Below are 15,237 nucleotides of genomic sequence, written 5' to 3' on the forward strand. Positions count from 1 at the left end.
GTATTCATTTACAATCAATTATTAAACTGACACGTTTTATCATTATTAAAGCTTTTATATGTCATTTAGATGCAATATACACATTAATGTAGAGTATCCTCGTTGCCTATATACCGTTGGTCAAATATATCTCTTTTCGAATTAATTTTCGAATGAATTGATAAAGTATGCCCAAGCTGTGGATAAAACATAAATTCAAGTAAATCGAGATTTAAATTTACTATAACGATAAATGTATACGTTAATAATTTTATGGCTAAAAATAACGTGTATTTCAACGTATATATATATATAAGAAGTATTTGTAGTAATCTTTAATTGAATAAAATTCAATTTTAAGAAAATCAAAAAATTAACATAAACACTCTCACATTCCTTAAATACTTTATATTTAACTTTACTTACAATTTTCGAATTTTTTAACCAGTAAATGCATTATTAAAATTGTATATATCTTAAATCTTAAACATTTTTTTTAAGAAAAAGTATTTAATAAACTACTGGATAAAATTAATGCAATGAACTTGTATAATATTTAAAGAATAAAGTAAATTATTGTTTACCATTTTTAATTACCACTAAACTACACTATCATGCATTCTATAGGGTTTACCATTAGCCAAAAATATTGTTATATTCGTTTAAGTAAGTTTTTATTCCATTATAATTGCACATAGGTTTAAATACATTGCATATTGAACGTTGCCCAATTCTTTTAGATTATTAATGTCAACCAATAGTTTACGTAGTATTTAATTCTCTATCGAAACTCCAGATAAATGAATTTAATTTAAAAAATTAAATGCTGAAAATATTCAATTGCTTTTGCATTCGCAATGTAGGCTTCCATAATTTGTAATTTCACATTATCGTTCAATAATTGTTATCGCTGGTGTTACTCTATGGTTTAAAACAATAGTATTTATTATTTTGTTATAATAACAAATTACTTCGAAACGAATAAAATTATATTACTTTGACATACGTTATGACTCGCAAAATTCTACTTATTACATTATCAACAATTCTACAGTATATTTATCTAGGCAATAAAATATTTATTGCATATCTAAAAACTACTCGAATAATATTTGAATTAATAAATTATATTTGAAAATGAACCGTAGAAGTGAAATTAAATTATCGATTAGTTATAAATTTATGTTAACTTGAATAGATGAATAAAGCAAGAATAGAACATATTATAAATAGTCGTTATTTTAGTGCATGTAAATTACATAAAAATTCGTCGTTTACCTTAAAATGATAGAGAAAACAGTTATATTAAATGATATATTGTAGATATTTTATAAATCATAGTACGTGATCTTCTTTATATTTTATATATAACAGATAGTTTTTATATAAAAGTTAATCTTGTTTATATCAAAATATTCGTAATAATTAAATAATTAAGTTGCTATGAATTTACTATTTCGATATTGATATAAGATATTGATAATAACATGATATGAAATTAAAGAAAAAGCAATGAATAATGTTTGCGAAGTGAGAGAAACAGCTGCAGAGGCTCCGTAAGATGCAATGTTCTCTTTATCTGTCATTTTCATCATTGAACTACAAGGAGATTCTTTATCTTCAACTAAAATGTCTGCAACGAGTTCAGAAAACTTTTCAATGGGACAGAATAAATCACACCCATCTAGAGTATAAGGAATTGCTTCATTGTTTATTCCAGTATAATAATTAATCTAAAAATATATTTTACGATAATAACAAATTATGAAAATAAATTATGTATTTATAATAATTATTTGAAATTTTCATTTGTATTTAATTAAATAAATTATTAAATTAAAATTATAAATATCAAAATGTAATACAACCTTTATAAAATACTTGTTTTCCTCGACAAAGAGTTCGAAAATTAAGGCTCCACCTACGTGTGGAATTTCATAGAATGGGATTTTTAAAACTTTTAAAACTCCTGCTAAATTACGATCATCGCCACTGTAAATATTTATTTTACGATCACTGCTCAAAATTCCGTTAATTTTATCCTTAGAATGTTTTATTATCGTTTTAATAATCGAACCACCGTTTAACCGTTTTTGTACGATTGTTTTACTCAGCAAATCATAAGCTGTTAAAGTGAGATTTAGCATATTTTCACTGGGAAAAACTTTCATCAGCCAATCCGGTTGTCTTTGATTCAATTCGTTCTAAAATTATTTATTACGCAATTTACTACAAAAGATATATCGAAAACAAAATATCATAAAAAGATCAATAAACTTACACTATTTTCAATAGAAAAATATAAGAGAGCAACTTCAATGGGATTTGTAATTTTTACTTTACCTTCGTTATTTAGGTAATTTAAAAGTTTTGTTTGCGCCATTGTTAATTTATGTTCCATTAAAACCTTATTTGTTTCATACTCAAAATTAGGACAAAGCGTACCCAATAATAAGGTGTCATCTTCTGCTGCATCGTAAACTATAATGAAATAAATACAATATTAAAAAAAAAAAAAAACATATATAAATTAAGCCTTGTCACAGATATTAAATAAACAATATTTATACTGAAAGGTATAGGCTGCCAAAGCAAATCTTCTTTCCATATTTGTGATTCTACAGGCGGCCATAATCCAGCATTTATCAACTCTCCGGCAATAATTGACACAGAAAATTCCGTCGTACGCATTTCCATTGTATCTCCTAACAATAATGAGCCTAAGAAGGCGTCGTATGTTTTTCTCAAGTAAGTTCCAAGATTAAATAATTGCATTTTAGCAGTCTGTCATATGAAATTGTTAAAATTATAATGTGAAAAGAAAAGGCTATAATTATAGAATTATAGAAAAATTGCTTACATTCGGCAAATCCACGGCATTTTTTAGAAAATATTCGTATGTAAAATTTTTAGGAACTGTTAGTAGAGTTGATGAGGAATTACAATCAGGAACATAAAGTTTGTTGACTGATAACTGCAAAACGAATTATGTTCATTATATTTTATATTTACTTGTACACTTTTAAATCAAATTCATATTATCCCGTTCATTAAAATCGTTTAGTGTAAAATATTACTTGAAAATGCCAAACTTTTTTATCTATTACATCACTTCCAAACATATTGAAATAATAAATTATAGTAATGTACAAGTCATTAATTATCACATATTACGTTGCATTTAGCACTCAGATTAGCCACAGCCAACAGTATAATAAACAATTTGACTATACCTGAACTTTGCTATTAATTAATTAATTATGTTAATGGCAGTATATAATATTTAACAAATAAAATGCTTACTACATGTAAGAGCGTCAGTTCCTTTTTAGCCAAAACAAATAAATTCATGGAACTCAAACATAAACAAATATGTACGAAATATATCTTATTCACCATTATTTAATTAAAATTATATAATTAAAAGTTTTACCTAACTCTTAAGCAACTCTAAACACTACAGAAACTTAAAAGCCTCGAAGACGCGTGTAAAAAGTGAGTTTTTTTTTTAAATGATTAGCAAGATAACTTACTCAAAAAGCAAATTAAATACATCAGATTCTTCATTATTTCTTATCGTATGTGGAATTACATATGATTTTATGACTGCTGATTCTCTATTTACAAGACCTTAAATTTCATAAAAATTAAAATTTTATCTAAATTATCTACCTGACAAATAAGTAATCTATATCGAGTTATTCATTTATATTCTGTTTAATTATCACAAGGATTGTATAATCTTTCAATAGTAACAATCATGAAGCATTTTTATTTATCTAATTGCGCGCATTTTTACTTATTCTTGGTTATCATAGTATAAGAATTAAATTATTTTATAAATATGACTCATTAATTCTATGAAAATTGAACTATTTATCCTACTGTTTCTTATTATTTCTGTTATCTTTTTCTATTAATTCATATTTTAATAAAATAAGAAATAGTATCCAATTTTTCTACTCGTTATTGAAGAAAATGATTTCATTTTTTCCTTTTATATTATATCATACGTAACGATATAGAATTATCACTATTTCATTTATAACATATTTCATTATACATTATCTAATTATATCAAAAGTATCTAAGCATTATATATACGCATAAAACATTAATATTATTAACCTAATCAACATTAATTATATCATCATAATATAACTTAATCATTAAAATTACATTGTACTGTTTTAAGCTAAATAACTATTTATTGTATTAAGATTATATTTTTAATTATATTATTAATAATTAATATATAATATATGCATAGACTAGAGATTATTTTAAAAAGTTGATTAATAGGAATAATTTATGATTTATTAATGCCTGATGTAAATAAAAGTAATTAATTTTTTTATTAGTTATAATACAAAAAATTCAAGTAAAATTTCGGCAATTATAACATTGTTTTAATCTTGTGTTAGGTTCTTAAAATCGAAAAGACATATTTTGTAAAACTATAGATAATTTTATCAAATAAAGACATTATTTCAACATCATAAATGAATTTAATGGTATATAATTATATAGAATTATTTATTATAGAAAAAACAACATCGATAATATAACCCAGTATAATAAATAATTATTTTTACAGGTACAGAACTATAGACTGTGCATAAATGAATATCTAATAGTAATGAAACTGAATGATAGAATTATTTTTTAATATAAAATACATATAAATATATGATTTTAGTTACATCATAAATTTATATTATGATTTTTTTATCACGAGTGTTCACGAGCACATATAATTTATATCGAACCTAAAATTTATAATCTTATAATTTTATAACTCCTTGTTAATTACTTAGAAATAAGCAGTTAAACTATTTGTATTTGGTATTATTATACTAAATTTGTTTTCAATATCATATATATATATATATATATATATATATATATATTTTTTCAATACAATGATAAAATACAAAATTTAAGGCTATTAAAAATATTAAATTAATTAAAAATAAGTTTAAATATTCATAGACTCGAATTGTTTTTCGATAAAACTCATATAATGGCTAACAAAGTAATTATTTAATAATAAATATCAACAAAAAGTAATTTATTCTTTTTTTTTACCGATACCTTTCTTTTGGCTTCTTATCAAAAGAATATTTATGTCATCTTAATCGAATTGTTCAAGATAAAAATGCTGTGCTCAAGTCTTCTATGATGAATTGAATTAAGAAACAAGGAAGAAAAATGACAACGACCATTTGTAGGAACAATTGAATTGACGCGATAATGCTTAAGATTATGTAGGAGCTACCTAAATACATTTACAAAAACACATTAACATTTATTGTACGTTCTTCAAACTTACAGTTGACGGCTTTAGCTTGCGTATGCTAGACATAATCTTTGAGACATTCTCTAAATAAATTAATTTTTAACTATTCTTTAGCCAAAGTTAACATAATTTATAAAATAATTGTTAAAATTAATTATAACATAACTAGTACGTCTTCTTTTTCGTTCTTTGTTTTTTTTTTTTTTTTTTTTTTTTTTTTTTTTTTTTGTAAGGTAAGTTTAATTAAAGCATACGTATCTTGGTACAATATAATTTTTGTTCACCAGGCATTATCATCTTTAATCGTGATTCATTATAAATTTATAATTTAGAAAAATTATAATAATCTATATTATCAAGTTTCAATACATGTAAGTAGATTAACGTTAGATTTTATATTTCGGCAAATTCAAAAATAATAATAAAAATCTGGAATTTCTAAAACATAATATTTTTAAATGCGTAAACATGTTGATTATTAATTATTAGTAAAGAAAAAAAAATATATAAATTTGGCTTTACACGAAGATTACATACTTTATACTTTTAAGAGTTTTATACGAATAAAGGAATTAAATTTCTTCTTTTTTAAATTTATTTTAATGCTTTCGAATATAGATTTCTATCTTTGTCGAATTAACATTCTTTAAATTTGTAACATAAACTTTAGACTATATTATACATTAAGAGCAATAAATTAAAATTTACATAAAAATTAAAATCTTAATATATAGTTAAATCAGCTTGATTTTTATTTAATAAATATTTTATTGTTTTAACTGAAAATACGAAATTTTATTTCATTATAGTTATCATTGTCATTTATTTATTACTGATATGAACATCATCTAGTCATTTTATCTTGTTTATATAAAAACTAAATTTTAAAGTATGATAAAATTTAAATACGTTTGATTAAAATTAGTTTTATAATATAGTTGTAATAAAATTTTTTTCATTTACAATATAAGAAAACAAATTATCATTATTCTTTAAAATATTATAGTTTCAATTACAGTAGAATTATTGTAATATAATAGTTTCAGACTAGCACCATTTTAATAAAAGGTAGAAAATATTTTAAATTATATATCCAATACTTGATTAATTTTTAGAAAGCACTTCATCGCCATTATAAACGTCATAAATTAACAAACATTTTTAATAATTTCACATATTTCAAACATTATTTTAATGAATTTTGCGATAGATGGAGTTATCAAAAATTATGTTATTTTAATTTCTAACATTTATATATAATTACATCTATAATCATTAAAAAATCGAAACTAGTGATTACTAATATTTTATATCTAATTTTAGAAATTTAAGCAAAATGTTAAAGTAAAAATAATTAATAATTACTACATAATTTTTTTTTGCAATATTTATTCATTAACCACTCATTTGCTTTTTTTTTCTTTTGGACTTAAAATTTATATATTGTTAATATACGTTTATTTCATATACCTACAAATACATAAGTGCAATACCGACAAAAAAAATAATAATCGCCAAATTTATAATTTCGTTATGTCGTATAAGTCATGCTTTCTTCGTCCTCTTTGAACTTAAACATTCTCATTCAATCCTTATTTTCCTAATCACTATTTCCTTGAATGTAGTAGGAAAAATAGAAAAGCATGATAATTACTTTTTTTTTTTTTTTTGCAAATTTTACATATGTATTAAATTTTCGTTCCATATTTTATTAATATTTATAAAAATTATAAAATTCAAATTAAAACTCGATATTCTACACTTAATTAATTATTTTTCTATTCAAATTCATCAAGTAAAATGAGTTGTTTATCAAAGCATTTATTTATGTGAATTTATCATCAACTTGATATATAAATATAAAGCTGTTAGAATAAATTATTTAATATTTTTATTTAGTTTTTTATTTATATAATTATATATAATTGGTTTTTTGTCTAATAAATATATGTTAATGTGTCAGATTTATCTAATCTAGTACTACTAGTAAACTAAGTATAGTTTTAAATAAATTATTTTTTACTGCAAAGTAGATATTTAAATGAACTATTGTAGTAGATAAATAATTATTTTATCTAATGTATAAACATTATTCATAACAGTATACAATAATTATTAAAGTGAGAATAGGAATTAAAGTGAAAATAAAATAAATTTTTACAAATTAGTATATACCATTTATCTTTTAGGTAGATTTTTTATTCAATAAGCAGTCTGAAATGAACTGTAAAATCAATGACTCTTAATTAGAAAATATTAAATATAAATATTATTTATACTAACATATTACTTTTTTTTTATAAAGCTTTATAATAAAAAATACAGCATTTTATATTTTGTTAGATTTATTTTTTGTTTCAGATATTTATTTAAGAGAAATGGCGGGAAAAATAATTTATTTTTGGATCAAAATACTTTTATTTAGTATTAAAATTTTGGGATTACTGGGAAAAGATGAATTGAAATTAAAATATGTGAATGTGGCAAGTAATATTTATTAAAATGATTTTCAATTAACAATCTAAGCATTGTTTAATTTCTATAATTATTAATAATATTTTTATGTATCTCGTATGTAGGTATTTCGTCATGGTGATCGCACTCCTGATTATTCTGAAACCTATCCGACAGATCTTAATATCAAATCTAAGTTTTATCCCCTAGGTTATGGCGAATTAACAAATGTAAGTTATAATTTAATTTTTATTAAATTATTTATTTAAAATTATAATGGAATATGAAATATGGAATTATAATTGTAATTTAAGGTCTTTTTATAACACAATCCCGTAGTAACAAATAATCATGAATTAAACTAATTAGTACAGAAAAATATTTTGAATGAATCGTTAAAATAATAATGCATAAGAAATATTAGGTATTATATAAATGTATTTTTTTTTAATTCAACAAGAATAACAATTTTAAAAATTTATTACTTTGTAAATTTATGAAATTTTTTTTACATAATATATAGAAAAAAAAAATTATTTACATAAAAATAATCTTAATTTTTTAATAATGAAATGACTTTGAAATTAATATAATAATATTTAAAATATACAGAAAAAAAAGCGACAGACTATTTGCGTTCGTATATTCAAATTTATCATTTTATGTCTATTTTATAATATACTAAAAAAAGAAACATTTTTATTAGTATTTATTTTAATTTAAAATATTTTTAGAGAGGAAAACTTCGTGAATACGAGCTCGGCCAATTGCTTCGTGATAAATATAACGATTTTCTAGGTGAATTGTATTTACAACAATCAGTCTATGCGCTAAGCACTGACTATACGAGAACAAAAATGTCTTTGCAACTCGTTCTCGCCTCTCTTTATCCTCCTTCTGGTGTACAAAAATGGCATAATAAACTTAATTGGCAACCTATTCCATCGATGTTTCTGACTTCCGAACAAGATTGGCTTATGGTTCCTGAAGAATGTCTTGAGTAAGAAATTTTGAATGTAAAATTTAGTGATACTATTGATATTAGATCAATAATAATTATAGACAGATGCTGGTCTCTTACAGTTTCGCGTAATTAAAAACCAGACAATTATATTTGAATAAAATTAAAAATAAACGAATTTCTGTATTTGCCAAGGTATATACAACTTCGTAAAAAAATTGAAAAGACGCCAGAAGTTGTAGGCAAGATAAAGCAATTTAAAGGACTTATGCAAAATCTCACTGAGTGGACTGGAAAACCAATTTCCACTACATACGATATCTATATGCTGTATCACCTTTTCGTTGCTCAATCCTTTTTAAATTTGACACTTCCAAATTGGACCAACACTGTATTTCCATATGGCCAACTTTTCGACGCTATTAAGCTCGAGTATGAAATTTTCAGTTACACAACAGATATGCGAAGAATTAATGGAGGTAAAATTAATATAATTGAAATCAAATAGGAATGATCAATTGAGATTTAAACTTGAGTAGAAAAATACGATCTTGCGACACCAGTATTATTATTATACTTTTATTAGTCATAAAATTTTACGATATCAGCAATATTTAATTGACCCTAGATCAATTTTTATGGAACATTTAAATAAATTAAATTAAAATCTCCACTGACTTATTGAATTTTGTTTAAATTTGCTACAACAATTTCTCTTTAATCAAAATAAAAATACAGGAATGTGTTTGTGAAAATCAACTTTAGAAAACGAAGTCATGTTTTACGCTGTTTTTTTTTCAAAAGCAAAAAAAAAAAAAAAATAAGTAAGGGATAAAAATTTTAACCTTATTTCTTTACAGGAATTATCTAAAAGCATATAAAGTATTTCTGTACCTATATAATCTACTTTACTTCATATTCTCTATTTTATTTCGATACGTCAAATACAATGTATTGAGTACATTTCTGTATAAATTTTTAAATTTATACCCAATATTAATTTTTATATATTACATTTATTATTATAAATAGTTTAAACATCTGTTTTTGATTATATGTATATTTTCATATTCGCATTTATTTTTAATATTAGAAACATAAATTTTAATACCACTAAACTTTTTAATTATATTTATCGAAACTATTTTATTACGCAAGCATTATTTCGGTTTAACAATTATAAATAAATAGATGAACAATTTTTAAAGAAATACAATCAATAATAATGATACTTTTCCTTTGTAAATGTACAACATTCTGTTCTTATTTATTTAATGTCAATTGAGGAATAGAACAATTTTGAAAGTATAAGATTTATAAAATCGACATTCATCAATCAGTATAAAAAGAGAAAAAAGCAAATGGAGTCCCTGATCATTAAAATGAAAGTTAATTAATGCCAGACCATCTTCACGGATTGTTATATTATACGAATAACAATATGTTTTAAAGGATATTATTAATATTTATGATCAGACCAATACAAATCATAAGAGATACTATAGAATTTCTAAATTTAAATAATCAAATAAATAATAATCCTTTGGTGTTAATTGTGAATACTTCAATATTAAAATGTCGTATTACATAAAGCTGAGCATAAAAAATAATAATTTGTTTTGTAAATAGTGAAGTATGTAGTACATTCATATTAACCGATAATAAAATATTGAACTATAAAAAAGTATATAATGTATTTTGTAACATATATAGCTGTAAGTCTATTAACAAAAATGAAACAATACTATTAAAATAATGTTTAAAACGTCATTGAGTAATAAATAGATCTAAATAGCAACAAATAACCACAATAATGATTAAATTATTTAATTTTTTTACGTAAAAATTTTTTTAAAAATTATTAAATTATTATTTTAATAAAAAATAAATATAATATATTAGAAAAAAAATTGTTAAAAAGTAAATAATTCATTTTGTAAATTAAAATATTAAATAGATGAGCCGAATTGAGTTCTATGTTTTCGAAGAATCGTAAATTAATGTCGAAAAATAAATTAAAATAAATTAAATTTAAAACCATTTTTTTTTTTTTAAATACTTATTCTATTTATATACTTGTGACTACTTATGATTATGATAATAGAATCTAATTTTTCAGCCTGTTATTTAGTTAATATCGCTTCTATTACAGGCTGTTTTTTCATTAAGAATAGTTTTGTCTATTAACATATATTTTAATAAGCCTATTTTGATAAATTTGTAATAAAATGTATATTTGAAGTAAATCATTAAATTTATAAATAAAGTTATGTAATCGTATAGGAAATAGATAATAAATGTATATAAATTTTTAAATATTCTTAGCACATTTTATATGAAGGTTCAATTTATTATTATATAAAATACGATTAAATAATTTATTGATAAAAGCATATAGTTTTCAATATTTAATGAGCTTATAATGCACGTTTATATGTGTATAATGTGAAAAAAGTAAACAAATATTGGAGTAAATATATTCATATTAGAAAAACTAATATGGTAGGGGCAAGATAATTTGAATTAGCTATATTTTTTCGTAATCTATTCATCGCGATTAATTTCTGTTGTTTGCAATATATCTTGAAAGAATACAAATTTCTTTTCTAGTTAATCGATAACAATGTAGGATTAAATAAGCTATGAATCTTACTTTATCAATTAAAATAACTGCACATAATAATTATTAATAGGAAAATTTAATTTCCTTAATTTGTTTAATTTCTTGCATTTAATTATATATAAGAGATTTTTTTTCCTTTACTCTTAGTTAAATAGATCCAAATTATCCAAGTTAATTACTACAGTAATCTCGAATCCATATCTAAATTTAAAATTTTTCTTATAATTCATGCAATTCTAGATACTCATAAATTATTCATATGATTATAAATTAATAAAATAATTATTGAAAAATACAAAGGTGTTGATAAATTTGATCTAGTAATCGTAAAATTTAATATGTGTCTAAGTAAAAATTCTATATTCGAGACACTAGGAATTATATATTATTTCCAAGAAGTGATGAACGTTTATATTGAACAATCATTGAATATTGATTGAAATATTAAATAATTTGAAAACGTTAATACGGCACTTATTTTCCGATAAGTTTATTTTATTTGAATAATAATAATAATAATACTAATAATCATAATAATATATTGTGCCAAAGTAAATATATGATATTATTTGATTAAACAAAATCTTTCAGGTAAACTCTTATATAAAATAGTCAAAGAATTAAGAAATGTTAAAAGTGGAATTGCAGATAAAAGACGTAAAATATCTCTGTACAGTGGGCACGAAACCAATATCGTTGCTCTACTACAAACATTAGGAGTTTATACACCACATGTACCTGCTTATTCTAGTGCTATTATAATTGAATTTTATGAACAAAACTCTGAGTACTTCGTGAAAGTAAGTATTATTATCAAATTATAATGCAATTTTCAAAGACGGTTAATTTTTGTTAATTTTTGTTAATTTATTTATTTATTTATTTGTTTATTTTTTTTGTAAGATATATTTTTATTTTAAAAATATCGAATCAATTCTATAATTGTCAAACTTTGTCAAAAATATTAGCTACTAAAATGAATAATCATATTTCCAATAGAGCTATAATAATGTTAATTTTTAATATTAATTTATTAAGATCTATTTAACCGATTGATTTAGTAGTGAAATAAACGTATCTATTTGCTTTGTTTTGTTTAAACTTTACTTTATTCTCATTTCTTTTATCTACTTTATCATTATTTTTTGTGCACAGGTGTTATATTATCGAGGTGTACCTGCAACACTTTTGACGCAACAAATTCCAGGATGTGAAATACTTTGTCCATTTAATAAATTTTTGGATTTACTTAAAGATGTAATACCTTCACAAAATGAATTAAGGTGCGATAAAAGTAAAACAATTACAGGAAATAATATATCCGATGTACTATAATGTTTATACACATCTAATATCAAAAATTATATTATAAAAATTAATTTTTATTCCTGTATTTGAAAAAATAAGAATAGTATTAGTTACAATTTAGAAAATTAATAATTATAATAGTTAAATGTATAAAAATATATTTTGTTAATAAGTCGTTAACATAGTGATAATATAGTTTAACATTCATAGAATATTATACTTACCTTTTGAAAAAGTAATAATAATATTAATTAATCAAGCAGATTAAATAAAGTACACAAAGAATATATTAAACACATTCATATCCATATTAGTTAAATGATATAAATAAAAATACAATAAAAGATTTATTTAATGAAATCATTGAACTATAGATTACACGAATAGGTTATTTTGGCATTAATATAGAATCATTAAATAATACCAAATTATTTTTCTTCTTAGTGTATCAATGATAAACGCCATTAGAGTATATAAAATTAATAATGATGTCCATCGCTTGATTATCTGTTTACAATTCACATAAAAAATACTGCTTTGTAAAAAAAATTACTATTTCAATTCTTCCATAATTTTATTATCCGCAATCTATTTTTTTTTTTGTTTTGCCTTAGTTTTTGAAACTAATAGTATAAAGAGTAGTAATAATCTATACAAATATATAATAATAAACTATATTTATATAACATTACTAATTAAAAAAATTGAATTGGTACAAAATATATCGATTTTGAAAACTTACGTATAAATATCATATTGAAAAATATAAAAATGTTAAATAATACATTATTTTAATATTATTTTATTTGCAATTTATATATAAATTATATATATCATAGAAAATATCATATATATTAAAAATAATTTAACCAACAAAATTCTGGTAAAAGCTTTAAATTTATGTTATATTAATAATTTATAAATAAATTATAGGCTGTAAAAGTTATCAACAATAGCTTAATTGATTTTAGAATATTTTATAGAATTTTAGTATATTGAAATCATTACGTAATAATAGATTTTTGGAAAACAATGATCTTTTTAACAGCGATAAAAAATAGAAAATATCTATTTTGAAAACAGTTAAAAAATTTTTTATCCTTAAAGGATATATGTTTATTATAAAAATTAATGTAGAAAAATTATCAGGAAAGTTAATCGTAAAATTTCCGTAGAACTATATCTAATTCACATGTTTCTAAATTTCAATTATGATTTTATAGTATAATTAAGCTTATATAATTATAGTTAATAAATTATTATAAATATATAATAGTATTTAACAGTATTAATTAAAACATAACAAATTGAATATAGATTTATTAAAAAAAAAGCGATACAATTTTAATAATTATTGTATTCTTGCAAAATTAATTAATATTAATTAATTAAACTAACTTTATAATATATATCGAATAGTAAATCGTAATTAATTAACATTTCACTTTATTTCTTCATTTTAAAGATCTATAAGTGATTTTTTCAAAATTGAATAAATAATTATGTTATTATTATGAATATAATAAAATTTTATTTTGTTTTGTAGAAAATTAATCAAAGTCTATTATTTATTTGTCGGTTATTAAATCAACGAATGTTTTAATAATCCATAAGAGTTACTTTACCACTTATAACATATATTAACTTTTAATAACTAAGTAATAAAGGTTATATTATAAATACAGCAAAAATTACTTTCTTTTCGATATTTGAGACCTTTTTTGCAATATTTGATCCTGGATTACCGGTTTCTTTTACAATACAGGATTTTACAATAAGAAATATTAATATCAGATATGATTAATCAATTAAATCATATTTTATAATTTCATAATGATAAAATACAATATATAAATATATATATATATATGCACACACATCCTTTAAAGTCTTCTTTATAATCTGTGTAGTTGTTTAACACGAAGGTTACAAAAAATAAACTAAAATTTGTAATTATTCTCAACGAGAACCATCGTCCTTGAATGTAAAAAATATACATCGTGAAATTAATATTTAAAATTAATACACTCGAATTTAAGAATTCTGTATAATGTGTTTACGAATGCCACGTCCCACGTCCCTGATCGATGATGGTATGTTTGGTAAGAGATGAATTGTTTATTTAATAAATTTACCCGGTTCTCGTTTCCGCATAATACTAGCTAGATCATAGAATTCGAAGAGATACCTTTATGCATATTTCAGAGAACCGGGTATCATTGCCAACTACATTTCTACGCAACAGTAACTAATTGCGTGGCATGTCGACTAAATTATAAAATTAATTATATTTTAAATTGTCTGCATGTATTGATGTCATGTACTTGAGAAAAATGGTAATGCGATAAAGGCATATTACGTCTTTTAAATGAAGCAGAACGGGAGAGATAAATTTTGAATTACTCCGAAGAGAGTTCTCTCCCCCCCCCCTCCTCTCTCTCTCTCTCTCTTTCTCTCTATGTGCGCGCGCGCGCGCGCGTGTGTGTGTGTGCGTATGTGGGTGGGTGCGCGCGATTATATCTACAAAAATATAAATATTAAAATTTTATAAATTTGTATAAGTTTTAATTAAGAAAAAAAGGGATAAAATTTTTATTATTCTAAATTTTTAAG

The 15,237-nt window shown here is 22.0% G+C and overlaps 2 protein-coding genes across 2 annotated transcripts; one reads left to right on the forward strand and one right to left on the reverse strand.

The window, feature by feature from the left end:
- Window positions 1–1,412: 1,412 nt before the first annotated feature.
- Window positions 1,413–3,101, reverse strand: LOC105364111 (venom acid phosphatase Acph-1-like). The gene is made up of 6 exons (XM_011501975.1): window positions 3,057–3,101; window positions 2,840–2,953; window positions 2,550–2,763; window positions 2,261–2,460; window positions 1,848–2,183; window positions 1,413–1,712 (listed from the first exon to the last, which is right to left on the reverse strand). The coding sequence occupies exons 1-6, from the start codon at window positions 3,099–3,101 to the stop codon at window positions 1,413–1,415; spliced, it is 1,209 nt and encodes a 402-aa protein (XP_011500277.1).
- Window positions 3,102–7,665: 4,564 nt separating this feature from the next.
- LOC105363998 (venom acid phosphatase Acph-1-like) lies at window positions 7,666–12,651 on the forward strand (the record flags this gene model as incomplete). Its single annotated transcript, XM_011501828.1, has 6 exons — window positions 7,666–7,761; window positions 7,858–7,962; window positions 8,467–8,732; window positions 8,889–9,172; window positions 11,908–12,116; window positions 12,472–12,651. Coding segments are annotated over 6 exons (1,140 nt in total), but the record flags the coding sequence as incomplete, so codon positions are not given.
- Between the last annotated feature and the right edge of the window lie 2,586 nt (window positions 12,652–15,237).

Source organism: Ceratosolen solmsi, unplaced genomic scaffold (assembly GCF_000503995.2).
Source record: "Ceratosolen solmsi marchali unplaced genomic scaffold, CerSol_1.0 scaffold23, whole genome shotgun sequence".
In the NCBI taxonomy this organism is placed as follows: Eukaryota; Metazoa; Arthropoda; class Insecta; order Hymenoptera; family Agaonidae; genus Ceratosolen; species Ceratosolen solmsi.